This window comes from Ovis canadensis, chromosome 8 (assembly GCF_042477335.2).
Source record: "Ovis canadensis isolate MfBH-ARS-UI-01 breed Bighorn chromosome 8, ARS-UI_OviCan_v2, whole genome shotgun sequence".
NCBI classification, from domain to species: Eukaryota; Metazoa; Chordata; class Mammalia; order Artiodactyla; family Bovidae; genus Ovis; species Ovis canadensis.
In genome coordinates, this window is record NC_091252.1 from 81738746 (window position 1) to 81760808 (window position 22063).

A 22063-nucleotide genomic window follows, 5' to 3' on the forward strand; every position below is an offset into this window, starting at 1 on the left:
GAGTCCCTTGGACTGCAAGGAGATCCAACCAGTCCATCCTAAAGGAAACCAGTCCTGAATATTCATTGGAAGGACTGATGCTGAAGCTGAAACTCCAATCCTTTTGCCACCTGATGTGAAGAACTGACTCATTTGAAAAGACCCTGATCCTGGGAAAGATTGAAGGCAGGAGAAGGGGACAGCAGAGGATGAGATGGTTGGATGGCATCACCGACTCACTGGACATGAGTTTGAGTAAACTCTGGGAGTTGGTGATGGACAGGGAAGCCTGGTGTGCTGCAGTCCATGGGGTCACAAAGAGTCAGAAACAACTGAGTGACTGAACTGACTGAACAAGTTAGGGAAAGACTTCTGTTTCCAGCCATGAGAGAATAAAAAAGTTCAGACAGCATTCTGCTGTAAACAATCAGAAAACCTGACGCAATATATGAAATAACTGTGTTCAGATGTTGGAAAACAGTGTATGACCTTGATTTCAAAGAACTGAAAGGAAACAGAGAAGTGAACCCTAAAATCATTCAGGCATTCTGTCTGGAGGCAATTTCCTGGTTGTTATTTAGTGAGAAAGAACACAAGCAGAGTTTGGCTATCTTGATAATTTAAGAAGACAGAAACCAAGGTTTAGGAGAGCCAAGGCAGATAGAATCAGTAGTGCAGAGAAAGAAAATGAATCAATTCAGAAAAAGAGTTCCAGCAGTTGGTGTATGAGTTCCCAGCAGTATTTGACTCCATCTGCACAAGTATGATAGAGAAGGAAATGGCAACCCACTCCAGGATTCTTGCCTAGAGAATCCGGTGGACAGAGGAGCCTGGTGGGCTGCTGTCCATGGGGTTGCACAGAGTCGGACACGACTGAAGCGACTTAGCAGCAGCAGCAGCGACAGCATAAGTATAAAGTGAAAGTGTCAGTCACTCAGTTGTGTCTTATTCTTTGTGACCCCATGGACTATAGCCCACCAGGATCCTCTGTCCATGGGATTCCCCAGACAAGAATACTTGAGTGGGCAGTCAGTCTCTTCTCCAGGGAATCTTCCCCACCCAGGGATTGAACCCTGGTCTCCTGCATTACAGGTGGATTCTTTACCATGTAAGCCACCAGGGAAGTCCCCTGCATGAGTATAGTAGAAAGTCCGAGGAAAGAAAAATTACTGAGGTGCTGGATTCCCAGAGGCCCCACAAGGCCAAGAATTTTCCCTGTTTCCATAAGCCAGGGTAGAGATACCTTGCTGAATACACAGACCTGAGCAAAGAGCCCAGCAAGGTCACACTTTATAATAGGGGTAAACTATTCCTAGATTAGAGAATATTCTAGACTTGCCCTAAAGGATGAAAAACAAGGCCAAAACTGAGCCCCAGGCAACTAGGCTGCCTGCCAGAACAAAGGCCAATACTTCAAGAAAAAAATCCAGCACTCTATACCTTATGCACAGCATCTGGTTAAAAAGTTTTAGACCTGTGACAAAATGAGAAAATGTGACACATAACCAGAAAGAAAATCAAGTGATAGAAACAGTCCTAGACATTATATTGATGATGGAATTAATAGTCTAATTAAAATGCCTACTATAAATACATACAAAAGGGTTTAAAAGAAAACGTGCATATCATGAGATGATACATGGAGATGGATTTCAAACAATGAAAAACAAAGGGTATTAGAAATGATATTTTAAACAATAGGATTAGCAACATATTAGACATTATGGTAGTAAAGATCAGGGAGCTTACAACATAACAGTATAAAAAAGAGAAATGGACTTTTACTTTTCTGAGAACTATCAATGCATATTAATATATATATATATATATATAAAATGATAGCATTAAACTGTTTAATTCCCTTTATAAAAGAAATGATTATTGAAAAGCCTCCAAATCCAACATGGAGTGAATTGAAATTCACATCTGAACTCTAATGCAGTGAGGTATACTTCAATCCATGTATTTGAGGTTCCTCAATATGTACAATTTTGGGGGGGGGGAGTTAGTCTTCAAAAAAAAAAAAATTGCAGTATGAAAGCAAGTCCTCATCTGAAAAAAAGAAAGGCTTTCTGGAGAAACTAAACTTAAGGCATATGAAATATCCCTGTGTTATAGGTCATACGGAAAGGGGAAGTCAGTTGCTGCTGGATTTGCACTGCCTGCAAAGAGAATGAGTATGTGCAAGATGAGTTCACCTGCAAGGCTTGTGACTTGGGATGGTGGCCCAATGCAGATCTGACAGGTAGGAACTGTCTCACTTGTCAACCTTATCCCAAACATTGGCCTCTGCAATGTGCCTGCTGTTTAAAATGTGAGTGATTGACTCGTGTCTTTTTCAATATTTATTTACATTGTTACTGCTCATGTCAAAGGTACACTTAAAGCTCTTAAAAATTTTCCATCATCCACATTGAAAGTTCATTTAAATATAAATAAAAGTGTATTCAAAGGGTATTCTTGTATACCAGTTGTTTCTGTTTTTCTTTCTATAATTTTTATCTGAAAATATATCAGGGAAGAAACATGTAAAGATATAAAACAAAATAGTTATTTTAATAGTGTGATTAGTCACTCAGTCATGACTGACTCTTTGCAACCCTATGGACTGTTGCCCACCAGGCTCCTCTGTCCATGGGATTCTCCAGGCAAGAATACTGGAGTGGGTTGTCGTTTCTTCCTCCCAGGGGATCTTCGCAACCCAGGGATCGAACCTGAGTCCCCAGTCTCTCTTGCATTAGCAGGTAGATTCTTTATCACTGAGACACCTGGGAAGCCTCTATTTTAATAAATGTTTCCCATGCTCTACTCTCTGTCTGGAATTTCTTTCATCTCCTCATCTGCCTGACAGATTTTACAGTAGTTATAAAGTTTGTTAGGCAGACACAGAGATTAAAAAAAAAAAAAAATCCAGATAGAAAGCAGAACATGGGGAACATGAAAGCATGTAGTACATTTGGGGAAAACCATGGAACTATATGGGGTTGTTTGGTAAATACAAGGGCCTGGGAGAGATATGGTCAGAAATGAGATTGGATGAGGACACTGGAAGCAAATGGTAAGGAACTTCTGTAAGAACTTATTCTAAATGTTTGGATTTTGGCTTTAAGCATAGGAGAACCACAGAAGCATTTAAAGTAGTGAATAATGTCATGATATTGGCGTCTCAGGAAGATAACCATGATGGCGGTGTGGACAAGGATAGTGAACCTAAACTGAAAACAGAGAAGTGAGGAAGCTACTGTGTTGGTCCAAATGAGTAATTTCGAAGGGTGTGAACAGAGCAGCTACATGGGAATAAAGAGGCATAAATGAATGCAGGAGATGATTTACTCGTAAAATCAGTGGGATTCCTGTGGATGGATTACCCAAGTTTATAAGCTTCCCAATAGTAATGTTCAGGTATGTGAGTTTGGGGGCTTCCCAGATGGCGCTAGTGGTAAAGAACCTGCCTACCTATGCAAGAGACAGAAGACACAGGTTCAATCCCTGGGACAGGAAGATCCACTGGATGAGGAAATGGCAACCCACTCCAGTATTCTTGCCTGGAGAATCACAGGGACAGAAGAGTCTGGCAGGCTACAGTCCAGTGTCCCACAGAGTTGAAAATGACGGAAGCGACTTAGTATGTACATATGAGTTTTGATTTCCAAAAACTCTGATATGAGCTTACAGATGACACATGTGTCACAGATGTTGTTCACAAATTTTAAGAGTGAGAGAACCATAGAAACTTTGAGTTCATAGAGACTTCTATCATCTGAGTAACACAATCCTTCATTTTAGAACATGAAAGCTAAGGCCTGAAGAGGCATACTTGTGTGCCCAGGGTCATAACTAGTTAGAAGCAGGTCCTAGTTCATTGACTGCTGACCCCACGCTTCCCTGTGTGCTGTTGAAAATCATTAGGGTAACATTTACGAGTGCTGTTTACTTTTTCACTTCTTCCCAAATAAGACTCTAAAACTAAGAAATTGCGTGGCTTATTCAGAGGACATCAAAAATGGCTGCCTGAGTAGAAAAAGGTCAATAATTAAAATTATACTTTTTAAAGTAAGAGACATGTAAAATGTTAATACAGTTAGGAAATAAACTGAATATCAAAGCTTTTATCAATCACCTGGTACAAAGGCCATTTTAAAATGAAAAGAAATTAGAATGTTTTTCAAGGTACAAACTCTGTCTCACCCGTTTTTTAATTCTCTTGCTGAAAGCTGATTTTCAACTTCAAATATGCCTAAAAATCACCCAGGAATTACTCATCTGCAGAGATCCCCACTCACTAATTTTGAGACGGGACCCATCAGATTCTAGTTCCTGTCCCATCCCTTGGGAAACTCTGGCTCACAGCCTGGTGCCTTGAACATATATAATTGCTGCCTGATAAATATTTGTTCTATTGAGAGAATTCGAGAGAAGGAACTCACCCAAGTTCATCTAGGTCAATACAGATGGTTGATAGGAGAAGCCGCCTAGAGAATCTAGGGGTTTTGTCTCTGGGTCTAAAGCGCTTTCTTTCACTCTGAATTTATCTCATGGTTGCATGCATTGGACTGACTTGAAGAAGCTTTTCCAACCTTGTTCTGGACACAAGCCTCCTCCCGCACAGGTTCACATCTTCATGAACTGATCTTCTTACTCAGTGTGCGCTTCCTGTCCTGTTTATCTTGAGGAAGTAGTCTCCTTAGATCACCCTTGTGCTTGAAAACTAGGTTTGACTTCAGAGTCAGTCCTCTCTGCTTTTTGACTGAGACCGCAGCTGACAAGAAAGAGAATCAAAGACAAAACTAGCCCCTTTCTAAGATTAATCTTAAGTGTCAGAAGTCCTGGCTTTGAGGTACAAGTTTTCCTCTTGTCTACATTTTCGGAGCTTCCCCAGACTTTTCCTACTGTCTCAGTTTCCCTTTAATTGAAGCTTCTCTCGTACATGAAAAGAACTTCTATCCAATATTAAAATAGAAAAAAACTTTTTAAAGATCTAATATAATAACGGAACTCAAAGTCGTATGTTTTATCCCTTAGAGATCTTCCATTGTGGATATATTGTCTGTCCACTGCCAAGCAATGACCATCCTAGACTAGCAACAATTTAAAACAACCCTCCTTAATTATAAAAGCAACTTATAATTTTAATGCAACTATCTTTCTAGAGAAGTAAATCTACTCTCATCCATCATATATGTAAAAATCACTAACATTCAAAAAAGTTGAGCCAAGCAACACGCCATTCTGCCTTTATCTTATAACAACAGACAAGTGGCTAAATTTGGATCATATATCCAAATTATGTCACAACTCTTATGTTTAAGATCTTTCAGAACATGCATCTCTCATCCTCATTTATACTTAGTTTTAATGGCACCTATTGTTTCTGCATCCCTTCCACTTTTTCACATGAATGGAAAATGAGGTCTAATCTGTCACTTACTGGGTGCCATGTCAGGCTCAGAGCAAGGGCACAGTTCCTGGCAGTGTGTTTTTGGCTGTTGCCATGATAGCAGTAGCTGTGAAAAGAGAAGACTCACAGGCAGAGAAAAACAAAAATCAGTAAAATACTAAGAGGAGTATATACATTGCCTTTAAGTAAGTGTTTTATTTTCATGGGTGGATTTTTTGAACTGAACTTTAGTTAAAATGAGAAATCATTCTTCTTTGGAAAATAGTGCTTTTTACTGAAGGTGAAGTTTGTTTAAAATATGCTTAAAATCATTTTATGAGATACTTTGCATATATGCTCCAAAGACTAAAATTAATGAATAGAAGTATGTTAACAAGTGAGTTTTTATTCTCATTAGGATATGTTGCTTTTTGGCTATGAAGAAAAAAAAAAAGTATATTTCTTAGAGGAAGTGTCTTCTGAAGCTGTTAATAAGCTTCTTATGTTTTCTTCTTGGGAAAATGCACATTTTAATTCAGCATTTAAATTTCACACTTTACTTCTTATGGTGTATAAACAGAGATTTCTCCTGCCATGATATACAACTTGATAATGGTTTAACAATTCATGGACCAATTATAAGAAACCCAATGCTGCTTATTCCTTTTAAAAAGTCAAATAGTATAAAATAATTCCTCATAAAGTCAGACTACCCTAAATCTTACAATAAAAATATAAAACACTGTTATAAAAATTAACTTTTAACTATTTTCCCCTGCCTAACAGTTGTAGTCACCTCTCATGTTATCTACTTATTTATTTACTTTTGTATTATACACAACCACCTTCTTTGTGCCAGATATTTTTTTGAGATATTGGGACATATGGGTGAATGAGACAAGGTTTATATCCTAGAAAACAAACTTAATATAAAACTAGACATGTAAGCAGACAATTATAAGTCCTGGAATAGGACTATGTACAAAATTTCATATGAGTACAGAGAAAAAAGCAATCATGTTTTCCCTGGCAAGAGGAAGAGGAAGGGACATTTGAGCTTAAAGATTAAATAATGAATAGAATTTCCCTATCAGAGAAAGCATTTCAATGAAGCCTTATGCATTTGTGAAGCAGTATTGTAAATGTTATTAAATGTCCCAACACAAGTTAGGTGGAATAATTGTGGCCTATCTTTGTTTCTTATTTCATATTAAATTTGTCTTTACTTAATTGGAAAGAATTCAGATATTAAATTTTAACCTCCTCTAATGCATTTGGATGTTATAAGTGAGCCAATATTTAGTTTGAAAATTAGAAGTTAACCCTTGTCCTCAGATTAGAATTATTACCACTTCTCTTGGATTTTGCTCAGTAACTTGTAGTCTACTAGAAGGAAACTGACTTGTCTGGGGTAACTCTACCCATGAACACTGCCAGGTCCTTAAGTTCTCAGCGCTTTAGATATAGTATGCACAACTCCTATTAAAGTCTTCTCCTTGTGGGTGCCAGGTAGGTTCAGGGCACTCATTCTAAACCACTGATTGAATTTAACCACCACCCCTTCTATTCTTAGAATTACTAAACAATGGAGGTTGGGAAACCCTTCTCTTAAAAAAAAAAAAAAGAAAAAAAACAGGATAAATAAAGTACATTGCATCACATAACATATATGGACAATGGATATTTTGTCTAATTCCCACAAAATATCAAAGCTAGCCCTTCTCAAATTTAGGATGTCTTAAAAAATAGAAAAAAAAAAAAAAGAAAGAAAGGAAAAGAAACAAGAAAAAACAACTTTTAAGAAGCTTATTCAAAATGTAAATTGTCAGTCCCAATCTGTATGTGATTCTGTTTTGGGTGGTCTTGGATTGGCATTGAAAATCTTGCTTTTCACATGGAAAAAAAGAATCTAGGATCTTCACGGGAGATAAAGCAATCTTAATGGTGCTGAGTGCCTAAGAATTGATGCTTCTGAACTGTGGTGTTGGAGAAGACTATTGAGAGTCCCTTGGACAGCAAGGAGACCCAACCAGTCCATCCTAAAGGAGATCAGTCCTGGGTGTTCATTGGAAGGACTGATGCTGAAGCTGAAACTCCAATATTTTGGCCACCTGATGCAAAGAACTGACTCATTTGAAAAGACCCTGATGCTGGGAAAGATTGAGGGCAGGAGGAAAGGGGGATGACAGAGGATGAGATGGTTGGATAGCCGACTCAATGGACACGGGTTTGGGTAGGCTCTGGCAGTTGGTGATGGACAGGGAGGCCTGGCGTGCTGTGGTTCATGGGATCGCAAAGAGTCGGACACAACTGAGTGACTAAACTGAACTGACTGAATGGTGGGGTAGGTATACTGCGTTGGGGTATTGTTATGCCAAACTGCTTACTGTTGCAACACAAGAATACTTAGGCTTCTACCAGAAGGATGGTTTTCTTCATTTGTGTTTAGCACACCGGGTAAGGTAGGCTTAACTTACAACTAGACTCGGAAGACTGATTACCTATGGAGATGGCGGAGTGTTAGTCTTTAGTTTCTGGTTACATTAAAGCGTATGTGTTAGTTGCTCAGTTGTATACAACTCTTTGCAACCCCATGGACTGTAGCCTGCCAGGCTTCTCTGTTCATGGAATTCTCCAGGCAAGAATACTGGAGTGGGTTGCCATCTCCTTCTCCAGGCCAGTGGAGTTTTAAACTTTAAACTGATTACATTAAGGGGGCTAGGATTTATGATATGTGGTTTAAAGTTTAAGACTCCACTAGCGACAACCAACGTTACTTCATTTACTGATGCATATTTTATTAGACAGGCCGACTTGGCTATACAACTTGAGGGCCATGAAAGACTTCAGTGAGAGTTTCTATCTTGTGCTGTCTCAGAATTAATGTTCATTGTGCAGATTTTTGTAGCTCAATCCACTGATAAAGCATGACCTTGTTGGAACGAGCCCATCTTAAATTTGAGAAGTGCTAGTTTTGATATCTTGAGAGAATTACACAAAATAGCCATCATGTCCACATATGTGAGGTAATGCACTTATTTGTCCTGTTTTTAGGTTTAAGGAGGAGGGTTAGCCAACCTCCAGGGGTACCTGGATACCTCTTAGTCCCTGGCTGCTAACCTGCACTGTCCTTCTCTCACTGTACTTTTCCTTTTGCCTTTGAATGAAGACATTACATGAGCATGTTCTGTGAGTCTTCTGAATCTTTCCAAGTATTTGAACTTGTAAAATATTTGCATATGCAAAGATTATCCTAATACTGTAGTTAACAATAGTACTTGGATTATTGAGTTAGAGTATGATTGTCTCTAGTAAAACCTAGGTTTAGACAAATACTTATTACCAGTAAGGAGAACATTAAGGACAAAAATTGTATAGATTTTAATCAGTCAAGAAGAAAAGTATGAATAAGCAAGAGAATACAAAAAAAAAAGTATGATACATGTAGGAATATGAAGATAATCCTGCACAGAAGACCATGTTTAATGATCATTTGCTTCAAAGTTGTTACATTAGCTCATTAGCTTCCATGAGCCTTCAGCTTCTGCAGGTGCTCTGAAAATCCTCAGGTTAAAGTCACTTAGGAATGCAACCTCCAGCAGGATTAAGGTTCCCTTTTATTTGTTCAAAAGGTTGAGAATGAGGCTGGCTTCATATAACTTAGATTCATGGATAAATGTTCCAATGAAACATTTTCATATCCCTAGATTGGTAAGTTGGAACATGCTTGCTAAGATCATATTTTAGACATTATAAGTGTTGTGGTTTGTCAACATGGGAATGCTTTAGAAAATATTCACAGTGTTTAAACTAATACATATTTATAAACCAATGAAGAAGATAACTGCAGGCAATGCATTTGGAGTTACTCACAGGATTCTTTTACAATTGCGTCAGTCAGTGTCCCCACCTTTACAGTTTTCCCAGATTAATTTAATTACAAATGAAGCATGAACTGGCTGCATCTGCTATCCTGGAAATGTTTTCCCATTAGTGTTTAATTTTGTGGCCAATTTGTTTCTACTGAAATGAATTTTTTAATTTTTTTCCATCAGAATTTTATCTAGTGTCTATTGGATACTTCATGTGGTACTGCCAGACAGCCATTCTGGCTTTGCCAGATAATATCCTTGTAGATCTGGCATTTCTTTTAAGAATTTCTTTGCTGGCTAGATTTTGTATTCCTATAACTGAATTCTTAAAATTCTCTATTATACAAAATATCCATCCTGTCCACATGTGTGAGGTAATGCACTTGTTTGTCCTGTTTTGTTGTCATTAATATACACTATTCATTATTGTTTTATATGAGACTTGTGTAAGGACTCTTAGAGTAGTCTGTATAGTATAATCATTTCTAAAATATTTATATTATATTTTACGGTACTAGTATTAGCCTCTATAGTACCTTTTTTAATGTTACAGGTCTGAACTATTATTTTATTATTTAGCAATTATTTTATATAACATCAACACATCAAGATATTATTGTTTATTTTAAAAATAACTGAAAACTTAAAATGTGTTTTTATAGTATTTAAAGAATTTTTAAAATGTGTCTTTATAGTATTAAGTAAATGGATTATTCTGAAATCATACCAGTTATTAGCTTAATATATGCCTCTTTTCTTTTAAAATTTGATAGGGTACAAAGAAGCCAAAATTCAATTATTAAAAATATTTATATTGTGGTAGAGTATTGCATTTTATAATACTGACTAGACTACTCATGTATTAAACTTAGTGGTTTTCTTTTTAGTTTTAGTATAACTCATGGTGAAACAATGTTAATATTTAGTACTGGGTATTCAAAATTCTATTTGACAAGGACACTCCTTGAATAACATAAGCACAATCTTGAGATTCTCCACCTTTGGTTATAGAGCTTAATTATGCTCACTTATTACATCAGTGAATAGTAATATGGGGAGAATTAGCAGCAGTTCATAACTAGCTAATTAGAAGAAAATGTTAGACAATTTCAGTTAATAATAGGGATTTATTACAGGTGGTACAAGGACTTAAAGACCTTGTACAAAATCTAAAGATATTTTGACTAACTTAGTTTATGCCTGCAACTATCCTTAGGCAAAGAGACTAAGCATTGGCTATGAAATAAAGAGGTTGGCTTTAAAAGGTAAATTCATTATCTATTGCTGTGTAACAAATTCAGTTCAGTTCAGTTCAGTTGCTCAGTCGTGTTCCACTCTTTGTGACCCCATGAATTGCAGCACGCCAGGCCTCCCTGTCCATCACCAACTCCCAGAGTTCACTCAGACTCATGTCCATCAAGTCAGTGATCCAGCCATTTCATCCTCTATCATCCCCTTCTCCTCCTGCCCCCAATCCCTCCCAGGATCGGGGTCTTTTCCAACGAAATAACCTCCAAACTTAGTAGCTTACAATGATACACATTTATTATCTCACAGTTTCTGTGGGTCAGAAATATGGGCACAGTTTAGCTGAATTCTCTGCTTCATAATCTCTCACAAAGCTAAAAATTGAAGTATCAGCTATGGATGGCATCTAGTCTGAAGGCTTGATTGTGGAAGGGTGCACTTCCAAATTCCCTTAGCTAGTTATTGGCAGAATACAATCATCAAAGGCTTGAATTTAGGGCTTCAGTTTTGTTTGTTTGTTTTGGGGATTGGGGATGAGGACTGCTCTCAGTCCCGTGCCATGTGGACATTAGCAAAATAGGAGTTGTTTCATCAGAGCCGGTAAGAGAGTCTGCTACAAGATGAAGACTGTCATCTTACATAGCTTAATCATGGGAGAGACATCCTATCAACTTTGCTATATTCTATAGAAAAGAAGCAAGTCATAGGCCTAGTTCACACTCAAGTTCACATAGACATGAATCCCAGGATGTGGGGATCAGTCTGAGTCATCTTAAAAGCTACCTACCACAATGAACAATAATTATTTGATATTGCCATACTGTTAATTTCATTTACTCAGTGGCTCAGAAGGTAAAGAATCTGCCTGCAGTGCAGGAATCTGGGTTTGATCCTTGGGTTGGGATGAACCCTTGGAGAAGGGAATGGCAACCCACTCTAGTATTCTTGACTGGAGAATTCCATAGACAGAGGAGCCTGGTGGTTACAGTCCATAGGGTCTGCAAGGAGCTGGACTTGACTGACAGACTAACATTTCACTTTTTCACTTTCACTTTTCTTTCTTTCATACTGTTAATATATCTAGAACATAGTGTAGCATTTTCATATTTATACAAAAATTAAAGATTTGTGGTGATCTAGATATTTCTGATAATCTGCATGCTTATGAGCTCTGTTTCAATTCATCTTCCTATTTCTGTGGAGTGTTTTCTCCATAGGAATTCTAGGACACAAGGCATTACTTGGATAATGTCTTTAATTATACATAGTACAGGTATTTGTTCAAGCTGGTTTTAGGAAAGGCAGAGAAACCAGAGATCAACATCCGCTGGATCATGGAAAAAGCAAAAGAGTTCCAGAAAAACATCTCTTTCTGCTTTATCAACTATGTCAAAGCCTTTGACTGTGTGGATCACAAGAAACTGTGGAAAATTCTGAAAGAGATGGGAATACCAGACCACCTGACCTGCCTCTTGAGAAACCTATATGCAGGTCAGGAAGCAACAGTTAGAACTGGACATGGAACAACAGACTGGTTCCAAATAGGAAAAGGAGTCCGTCAAGGCTGTATATTGTCACCCTGCTTATTTAACTTATATGCAGAGTACATCACGAGCAACGCTGGGCTGGGAGAAACACAAGCTGGAATCAAGATTGCTGGGAGAAATCTCAATAACTTCAGATATGCAGATGACACCACCCTTATGGCAGAAAGTGAAGAGAACTTTAGTTCTTGATGAGCCTCTTGATGAAAGTGAAAGAGGAGAGTGAAAAAGTTGGCTTAAAACTCAACATTCAGACAACTAACATCACGGCATCTGGTCCCATCACTTCATGGGAAATAGATGGGGAAACAGTGGAAACAGTAGCTGACTTTATTTTTTTGGGCTCCAAAATCACTACAGATGGTGATTGCAGCCATGAAATTAAAGGACGTTTACTCCTTGGAAGGAAAGTTACAACCAACCTAGATAGCATATGAGAAAGCAGAGACATTACTTTGTCAACAAAGGTCCGTCTAGTCAAGGCTATTGTTTTTCCAGTGGTCATGTATGGATGTGAGAGTTGGACTGTGAAGAAAGCTGAGCACAGAAGAATTGATGCTTTTGAACTGTGGTGTTGGAGAAGACACTTGCAAGTCCCTTGGACTGCTAGAACATCCAGCCAGTCCATCCTAAAGGGGACCAATCCTGGGTGTTCATTGGAAGGACTGATGCTGAGGCTGAAACTCCAATATTTTGGCCACCTCATGTGAAGAGTTGACTCATTAGAAAAGACCCTTATGCTGGGAGGGATTGGGGGCAGGAGGAGAAGGGGACGAGAGAGGATGAGATGGCTGGATGGCATCACCGACTCAATGCACATGAATTTGGGTGAACGGAGAGTTGGTGATGGATTGGGAGGCCTGGCGTGCTGCAATTCTTGGGGTCACAGAGTCAGACACGACTGAATGACTGAACTGAACTGAACAGGTATTTTCATGATTAAGTCAACTATAACTTGACCATGTGCAAGAACTGTAGCACATCTTGTCTGACAGTGAACCCTACCTACATGTTAGAATTGTGGGGTTTTGTGTCACCAAGAATAATGTATTCTTATGATAATAGTCTCAAAGTCCCAGTTATGTGTTGGTGCATTAGCTTTTCACTATTTTATTAAACCAAGGTATTTGATGTTCTATTAATAGTGAAATTATTGGTAGACATTACAGACATCTATATCAATAACAAAGAAATATTATTTCTTCTGGGAGGTCAGAGGACAGACAGGGACTTAGTGGGTGCCAGTGTCTTCCGCAGAGTTAAGTCATTAGACAGATTTTAGGCAGTTGTCCTAAAATGAGGTAATGATTTTTTTTTAATTGGAGGTTAATTGCTTTACAATGTTGTGTTGATTTCTTCATCATAGCATTGTGAATCATCCGTATGTATACATGTGTCTTCTCCCTCTGGAGCCTCCCTCCCACCCCTCTAGGTATCACAGAGCACTGGGCTGGGCTCCCTTTGTTATATAAGCAGCTTCCCACTAACTATCTGTTTTACAAGTGGTAATGCATATGTTTCAATGTTACTCCCTCAATTGGTCCCCTCCTCTCCTTCCCCTGCTGTGTCCACAAATCTGTTCTCTATGTCTGCATCTCTATTTCTGCCCTGCAAATATGTTCATCAGTACCATTTTTCTAGATTCCCTATATATATATATATATATACATTGTTGTTGTTTAGTCACTAAGTCATGTCTAACTTCTTTGAGACCCCATGGCTTGTAGCCCACAAGGCTCCTCTGTCTATGGAATTTCCCAGAGAAGAATACTGAAGTGGGTTGCCATTGCCCTCTCCAGGAAATCTTCTCTACCCACAGACTGAACCGAGGTCTCCTGCTTGGCAAGTAGATTCTTTACCACTGAGCCACCAGGGAAGCATATATATGCATTAATATATGATATTTGTTTTTCTCTTTTTGACTGACTTCACTCTGTATAACAGGCTCTAGTTTAGGGTGATGATTCTTTTTTTTTTAATTTTTTATTTTTACTTTATTTTGCTTTACAATACTGTATTGGTTTTGCCATACATTGACATGAATCCATCACGGGTGTACATGCGTTCCCAAACATGAACCCCCCTCCCACCTCCCTCCCCATAACATCTCTCTGGGTCATCCCTGTGCACCAGCCCCAAGCATGCTGTATCCTGCATCAGACATAGACTGGCGATTCGTTTCTTACATGATAGTATACATGTTTCAATGCCATTCTCCCAAATCATCCCACCCTCTCCCTGGATGATTCTTTAAATGACACCTTTATTTGTGATAACTGTATGCTTTCTTATCTGCATGCTACATGCTAAGTCACTTCAGTCGTGTCCAATTCTTCGCAACCTTATGGACAATAGCCTGCCAGGCTCCTCTGTTCATGGGATTCTGTAGGCAAAAATACTGGAGTGGGTTGCCACGCCTTCCTCCAGGGGATCTTCCCAACCCAGGGATCGAACTCACAACTCCTACATCTCCTGCACTGGCAAGCTTGGTCTTTACCACTAGTGCCACCTGGGAAGCCCTTTTCTTATCTGTAGCTTCCCAAATCACAGAGAATAGAGGCCCTTTTAATTGTTTTAACTAAGGATCCACTATTTTTTTTTTTATTTTACTTTACAATACTGTATTGGTTTTGCTATACATCAACATGAATCTGCCACGGGTGTACATGTGTTCCCAATCCTGAACCCCCCTCCCACATCCCTCCCCATACCATCTCTCTGGGTTATCCCAGTGCACCAGCCCCAAGCGTCCTGTTTCCTGCATGAAATCTAGACTGGCGATTCATTTCTTATATGATATTATACATGTTTCAATGCCATTCTCCCAAATCATCCCACCCTCTCCCTCTCCCTCTCCCACAGAGTCCAAAAGACTGTTCTATACATCTGTGTCTCTTTTGCTGTCTCACATACAAGGTTATCATTACCATCTTTCTAAATTCCATATATATGTGTTAGTATACTGTATTGGTGTTTTTCTTTCTGGCTTACTTCACTCTGGATAATTGGCTCCAGTTTCATCCATCTCATTAGAACTGATTCAAATGTATTATATTGATTTCTAGCTTATTTACTTTTAAAGTCTATCTGAAAATGTCTGATCAAATATTAGATATTTTGTAACTTGGTAATTTTTAATTTTAACATTTCATTTTATGTTTGATTCTCCTAATTCAGATGTTTGCTGGTTTCCTAAAATCTATCTTTCATCTTTGTTTTGAATCTTTTAGTGAAAGAAAAACTTCTGAAATTTTCTTATGTAATATATTTTCTATTTTAAAATTTTACACCACTGAGTTATTTAAATCTTCCCTTTTCTAATCCACTCCTTTAAAAATATTTTGCCGCATGAGGCTAACAATTAATTGAGTTAATTGGTACATATCTGCAGTTCAGGACAATAAGTGTCTAATGAAAATCCTGAATTCTGCCCAAAATATTTTGCCTGTACCCCTGAAGTTTAGGAAAATCATTAATTATATCTCTCAATTTGGCTCTAGACCAGGGTTTTCATTCGACTTCAGCGGATCTGACTTGGGTTGTAAAAATTTTAAGTGCAGTATACTTTGCTAATAAAAACTCTAAAGATAGAATATCTCATTTATAAAACCAGGTTGCATACAAAAAGAGAAATGCAAAGAGAGTAGCTTTTGGAATGTTACAAAGGCGTTGACAAAGACTCCGTTGGAATTTGAATTTTATTTAGCAGCCTCAGAATGCCAATTAAAAGAGCTGAATACAGTAAGTCCCCTACATACCAACCTTCAAGTTTGGAACCTTCAAAGATGCGAACGTGTGTTCACGTGTCCAATCGTGTAAGTTAGTTCTGGTGTCTGGCATGCACTGTCACAGAGTGCGTCCTGTGCAAGTGGCTGTGCTTTTGTGTGCTGTACTGTGCAGTGTTGTACAGAGTACAGTAGTATAGTATCTTTATTTCAAGGCCAGGATGTCCAGAAGCAAGTGTAAAAGCAGTGGTATATAGCCGATTATGATAGTTGGGTACCTAGGCTAACTTTATTAGACGTATGAACAAATTGAACTTACAAACATGCTCTCAGAACAGAATGTGTTCATATGTAAGGGGCTTACTGTATTGACTATTAAGCATTTTATTTCCTAATTTGCCTACTGTTGTTGCTTAGTCACTAAGTTGTGTCTGACTCTTTTCGCGGCCCAATGGACTCCACCAGGCTCCTCTGTCCATGGGATTTCCCAGGCAAGAATACTGAAGTGGGTTACCATTTCCTTCTCCAAGCTGTTCTTAAGTATTTTAATTTATTGCTTGTGTCCCCCAAAATGGTCATTATTATTCTATCAAATCATCTTTCTAAACTTTATCAAGGAAACAGAAAGATTTCGAGTTAAAATGTGACTTATTTTGGGAGGAGTTCTTCCATGATGACCTGAGACTTCGATACAGACAAATGCCAAAAATACAGACACACAAAAGAGGGAGGCCACTCTGGTCAGCCAGGAGCGTGTGCTTGTAAGTGGTCGACAGTTATGTGTTAAAATGAGGCTGTTCCTGATTGAGTGATTATCAGAAGCCAAGACTGACACTGACTGGTTAACATGTAAAAGCTGTGTTCACTGACGGCAGCGCTTGTTGAATGACTGAACAGATTTGAAACAGGTTCTGGTGGTTCCTTGCTCTCATGACTTTAGAACAATGAATCTTTTCCTAAATTTATGGAAATATATGTTTTTATTCTCACAATTCGGGAAATAACAGCCCAGACCAAACACAAAACCATGTGAAAGGGTTTTTGCCAAGACTTGACAAATGTTTTTCTCTCTGTGAAATACAAAACAGACTTTATTCTGGAAGGAAAAGATAAGCCAGGCATTTAGAAACAGGGCTGTCTCTCCTTTCAAGAGGTGGGTGAGGGAGGTTTCATCCTTCCTTAGTATGTCTATTAGAGGCTGATAAGTCAAAGGCCCTCAGATGCCACATACAGATCATACATTACTACAGGGGTGAGACACTAAGACTTAAAGTAAGTAACTTAAAGTGAGTAATATAATATGTGGTAAATAAGAGAAAACAGATTCTTCTAAGGAATTCAAATGAAATTTATGCTTAAAACAGCTTTCTGGCTGGCAAGAAGGAAAGAAAGAAAATGCTTTTCTAATGAGCAGGACTTGTGTCTATGAGCTGGATTTGTTGCAGAACAATAGCTACATAAAAATAAAGAATGTGTCCGTTTATTTCTTATTAACTTATTCTGTTACATTGTGACCATCTAACTTTCAATGGAACCGCAGTTTAGTTTCCATTTTCCCCTTTCATTTTCTGAAAGTGTAGAACTGAGTTCCATCCACAAAGCAGCATCCACTTAAAACACTTTAAGAAAAGACTATTTTTATAGGCTTAAGTATGTCACATTAGGCTTGCGATGAGATTAGATTTGGGAGCATGGCTGTCCAGAGAAAACAATGGTATATCTTTATTTGTGTGATAAGGAGGCATTTTTTAAAAAGGAATGAAAACACCATACATCATGGAAGCTGTGAATATAGCTATGCCCCTGCAACTAGTAAGCACTGCTGTTACTGATCAGCAAAATCTTGGATTCATTTTAAAACTATCTTTCTCATCACAGGATGTGAACCCATTCCCGTGCGCTATCTTGAGTGGAGCAACATCGAGTCCATCATAGCCATCGCCTTTTCCTGCTTGGGCATCCTTGTTACCTTGTTTGTCACCCTGATCTTTGTGCTATACCGAGATACACCTGTGGTCAAATCCTCCAGCCGGGAGCTCTGCTACATCATCCTAGCTGGCATCTTCCTCGGTTACGTGTGTCCCTTCACCCTTATTGCCAAGCCCACCATCACTTCCTGCTACCTGCAGCGCCTCCTGGTCGGCCTCTCTTCTGCCATGTGCTACTCCGCTTTAGTGACCAAAACCAACCGCATCGCACGCATCTTGGCTGGCAGCAAGAAGAAGATCTGTACCAGGAAGCCCAGGTTTATGAGTGCCTGGGCCCAGGTGATCATTGCCTCAATTCTGATCAGCGTGCAGCTAACCTTAGTGATAACCCTGATCATCATGGAGCCCCCCATGCCCATCCTGTCCTACCCGAGCATCAAAGAAGTCTACCTTATCTGCAATACCAGCAACCTGGGGGTGGTGGCCCCTTTGGGCTACAATGGGCTCCTCATCATGAGCTGTACCTACTATGCCTTCAAGACCCGCAATGTGCCCGCCAACTTCAATGAGGCCAAATACATTGCCTTCACCATGTACACCACCTGCATCATCTGGCTGGCTTTCGTGCCCATTTACTTTGGGAGCAACTACAAGATCATTACTACCTGCTTTGCAGTGAGCCTCAGTGTAACGGTGGCCCTGGGGTGCATGTTCACCCCCAAGATGTACATCATTATTGCCAAACCCGAGAGGAATGTCCGCAGTGCCTTCACCACCTCGGACGTGGTCCGCATGCACGTTGGTGATGGCAAGCTGCCCTGCCGCTCCAACACTTTACTCAGCATTTTCCGAAGAAAGAAACCAGGGGCAGGGAATGCCAAGTGAGTTGTCTGGCCTGGGTTTGCCTTTTCTATTTCTGTCTCTGTATCTCCCTCTCTCTTTCTATTTTCTTCTATTTGACTAAAGCATGTTCTTCCATTTCCCCAATGTTTTCCATGTCCTTTCTTAATCTTTTCTTTTTTTCCCCCCAAATCTCACATTCTGTTGCAGTAGGAATGTGTTAGTACTAAAGGTCTTCAGTGTTTTTATTTCTTTGAAAGAGCAAGGAGTGTGAAGCAACAACCAGCTGAGTGCATATTCACTCTTACCTGGAATCTACAGCTTCTGTTCTGCCCCTAATGTTTTCCTTTTGCATGGGTCCTTCTTCTGTGGAATATCAGTACATCTCTGGGGTCTGGGCAGAGATGCAATCTCTAGTTCTAATTTCTAGTTTAAATTATGGTTGAGATAGTTTCTGATTTACTTTTTTTATCATTTTTGAGCCATACCATTACCTGGCATGGAGAGGGAAGAAATTTAGCACCTGAGGGAATTGGCCTATTTCAAAATTTGAGTTTAGTTAAACACCAAATATATCCTGAAATAAGTTCCTTATGCAACTATCTTACCAGGCACCTCTTCTTTATTTTATGTGTACTGTAAACTTCATAATGCTACACATGAATTGACCTATCTCTACTACAAGGTTATGATCAGAATGATTTCTAGCTATCAAGCACCAAATGAAACAGGAAACAAGATTAAGGTAAAGAGCTCAAACTTGAGAGTCAGTGTGAACATCAAAGTCCAGCTTATTTCTATTTTGGTAATTTTTCTGGGCAGTTTATATAATACACACATTCCTATCTTTTTTCCTGACTCTGTTTTGCAGGGAAGCATATGCTAAAATTTGCATGTGTCATCTCATTCTGAGACCCATGAAAACAGATTTCACGTCACATTTACAACATTTAAAATAACATGCATGCTTAATGTTCTAACAGTAATTTAATTTTCCAAAAATGAAACTATTTCCCCCAGTAGCAGTATTAATTTTACTTTTTGAAACAATCCTATGAAAGTGAAGGCTTTTAATAGTAATAGTTATGTAATTGTTTTAGAACTATTCTGTGCACTTGAATAAGTCAGCAAGGTATGAGAAATGGGTGTTATTTTACCCTTTTTGTTAAGGGAGGACACCAAACCACTGTGAATTTGTGAGACTCTTAAGTAAATTCTGTTTAGTTAGCTATTCTTTGCCTAGGCCTTAACTGGCATGAAATTTCTCATCATAACATATGTCAAAAAATCTACATGCCTTAAATTTCTGGGTTTTATATCTTTGCTTGCAAAGCAGCACCATGGGTCTCTTTTACAGAAACCATGTAATTGGTTTGAGGCTCAGATGAGGGAGTCTCTAGGAAATAAATATTTTTGAAGTCCATCAAATTTTATTATTACTTCAAACAAAGCATCCCTAGTTTTTTTTCAGTGTTAAGGATGAAGTCATTACATCTACTTCTTCATGAAATTCTGATTATTAAAGCCACGAATTTGTTTTCTTCCCTTGCCCTGATTTTTCATTCTAACCAACATCTCCTTAGTTCCAGTGAGCACGAAAACAACAGTGTCGTGAAATGAAAAAAAAAAAAAAAAGACCATAGCTACAGAGTCCAGATGTACAATGGCATCATGACAATTATCATTTAGATGGAGGGAATGAGAGGGAAACAAATGAAAAGAAGGGAGAAAACACTTTAAAAATCCAAATGTTGGTGAAGACTAAGAGACTTCTGTTGCAGCCCATATGGCTTTTTGAGTGTTCCCTTCCACCATCTACCGTTACTCAGCTCCATGTTTTCTAACTGCTTTCGTTGCGGTTCTTCAGAAGTTCTCTTATGATTTTTGGTCATGAGTCATTTCTGAAAACTGTTCTTCTAACCATTTAATGGAAAGAAGGAACCTATGTAATCAAGATATCTTTTGTTGGTACTCAGGATTATGCATTTTGACAGCTCTCTCAGTGATTCTGTGAGAGACAGACATGGGCACCTGTCCAAGAGAGCAGTGACTAATCATTAGTACACATTGCTTCACTGCTGGGATAAAGTGAAGTTAGCTTACCATGTATACAGTCCCCAGGTATTGTGCTTATTCTGATTACCTTCTCACACCTGGAACTGCTTTCATTAGAAGTGGAGAATATTCCCAGCATTATTATGAATTTAGAAATTAATTTCATTGGAATCACACTTTAGAGAGAAAAATCACCTTCGTCTAAATCGGGCTGGTTGTCTAGGAAGCACTGCTTTCAGCACTCAATTCGTTGCTCAACTATTGGCTATATTTTATTTATTGCATGTTATTAGATTCTAACAATAAGAAATAATACTTCTAATCAGTAATTCTAATATGCAGCTTTCTTTGTACAATTGGTAGCTCCTCCAAAGAGTATCACACAGCTGAGCTAACCCACAGAGGGTATTTGAGGTTAAATTTCCATGGAAAGCGACCATTTATTTACTCATTTTTCTCACTTATTCTGCTGTTACTTCTCTTGTAACTCTCTATAAGACTGTACTTTTAAAATATAACAATAATCTCCGGGCCTGTTTTTACCTTTTTATTGCTGGTTTATGATTTCCTGGTTTGTCTCCAAAGTTGCAAAAATCACAAACAATCTAATATTTTCTGCAGCAATAAAAATCTAGCAGAGTTTTGCCAACTGAAGCAAGGGGCTGAAAACTCTAGGGAACACATCACCCAGTGAGTGTATTGCCATTCTGGATGTGTAATCCCTACGTTTATGGTGCACTGTGGGTGTTCAGCAGTCTGCATATGTAGCTATAAACACAGAACAGATGCTGTAATGAAGAGCTTCCAACTGATCTATCTTTTTTGATATTATTCTGAGGAGTTGCAAGTCCGACTATATTCATACCAGGCTGTTTCTGAGATAGAGGAAATGGCTGATGTTGTGTGTCTGTTTTTGCAAAGTTTACTTCAATTTGTTGTTTTGCTCACAGCCATATATCTGACACTATCAAAGGTTTGGGCACTTGCCTATATGTTTTCTGAAATAAAATTTAGGAGGAGTTTAATCAATGCATTGGGTGTTTGGATTACTTAAGTTGCTTATAGTTAGAAGTCCTACTAGGCATAATCCTGTCCTGGAAGATCAACTGAATAACATAATTATCTTTGACCAGGCTAATATCTTAAGCTGCTAATGTATTTGAATGAGAACATATTCAGGCCCTAACTTAATATAAAGATATTGGTAAAATTCTCTTTCTTGGCAGGAGAGGAAACATAGAAATCCATAGATATGAGTAATTAAGTTATTTAGGTCTGAGTTACTTGTCACTTCCTTTTAAAGCAAAATGAATTAGCATTATGCAACTAAAAGCTTAAAACATTATGTAAATGACATGCTTTCTTTAAAAAAAATAATTATATCAATGGCTAAATGTCAAACTAACATTTCTAGTCATTTTTTGAATAAATAACCTCAACGAGTGCCAAATAGTTTGAGGGCACATGGAGCTTAAATGTGACAACACACTCCTGT

The 22063-nt window shown here is 38.5% G+C and overlaps 1 protein-coding gene across 2 annotated transcripts in view; it reads left to right on the forward strand.

The window, feature by feature from the left end:
- GRM1 (glutamate metabotropic receptor 1) overlaps positions 1 to 22063 on the forward strand; it is a 438224-nt gene that overhangs the window by 387826 nt on the left and 28335 nt on the right. For both annotated transcript variants that reach the window (XM_069598640.1, XM_069598642.1), the window contains exons 6-7: positions 2098 to 2224; positions 17624 to 18554. In XM_069598640.1, the coding sequence (XP_069454741.1) occupies positions 2098 to 2224; positions 17624 to 18554 (1058 nt within the window). The remainder of the gene's footprint in view (positions 1 to 2097; positions 2225 to 17623; positions 18555 to 22063) is intronic.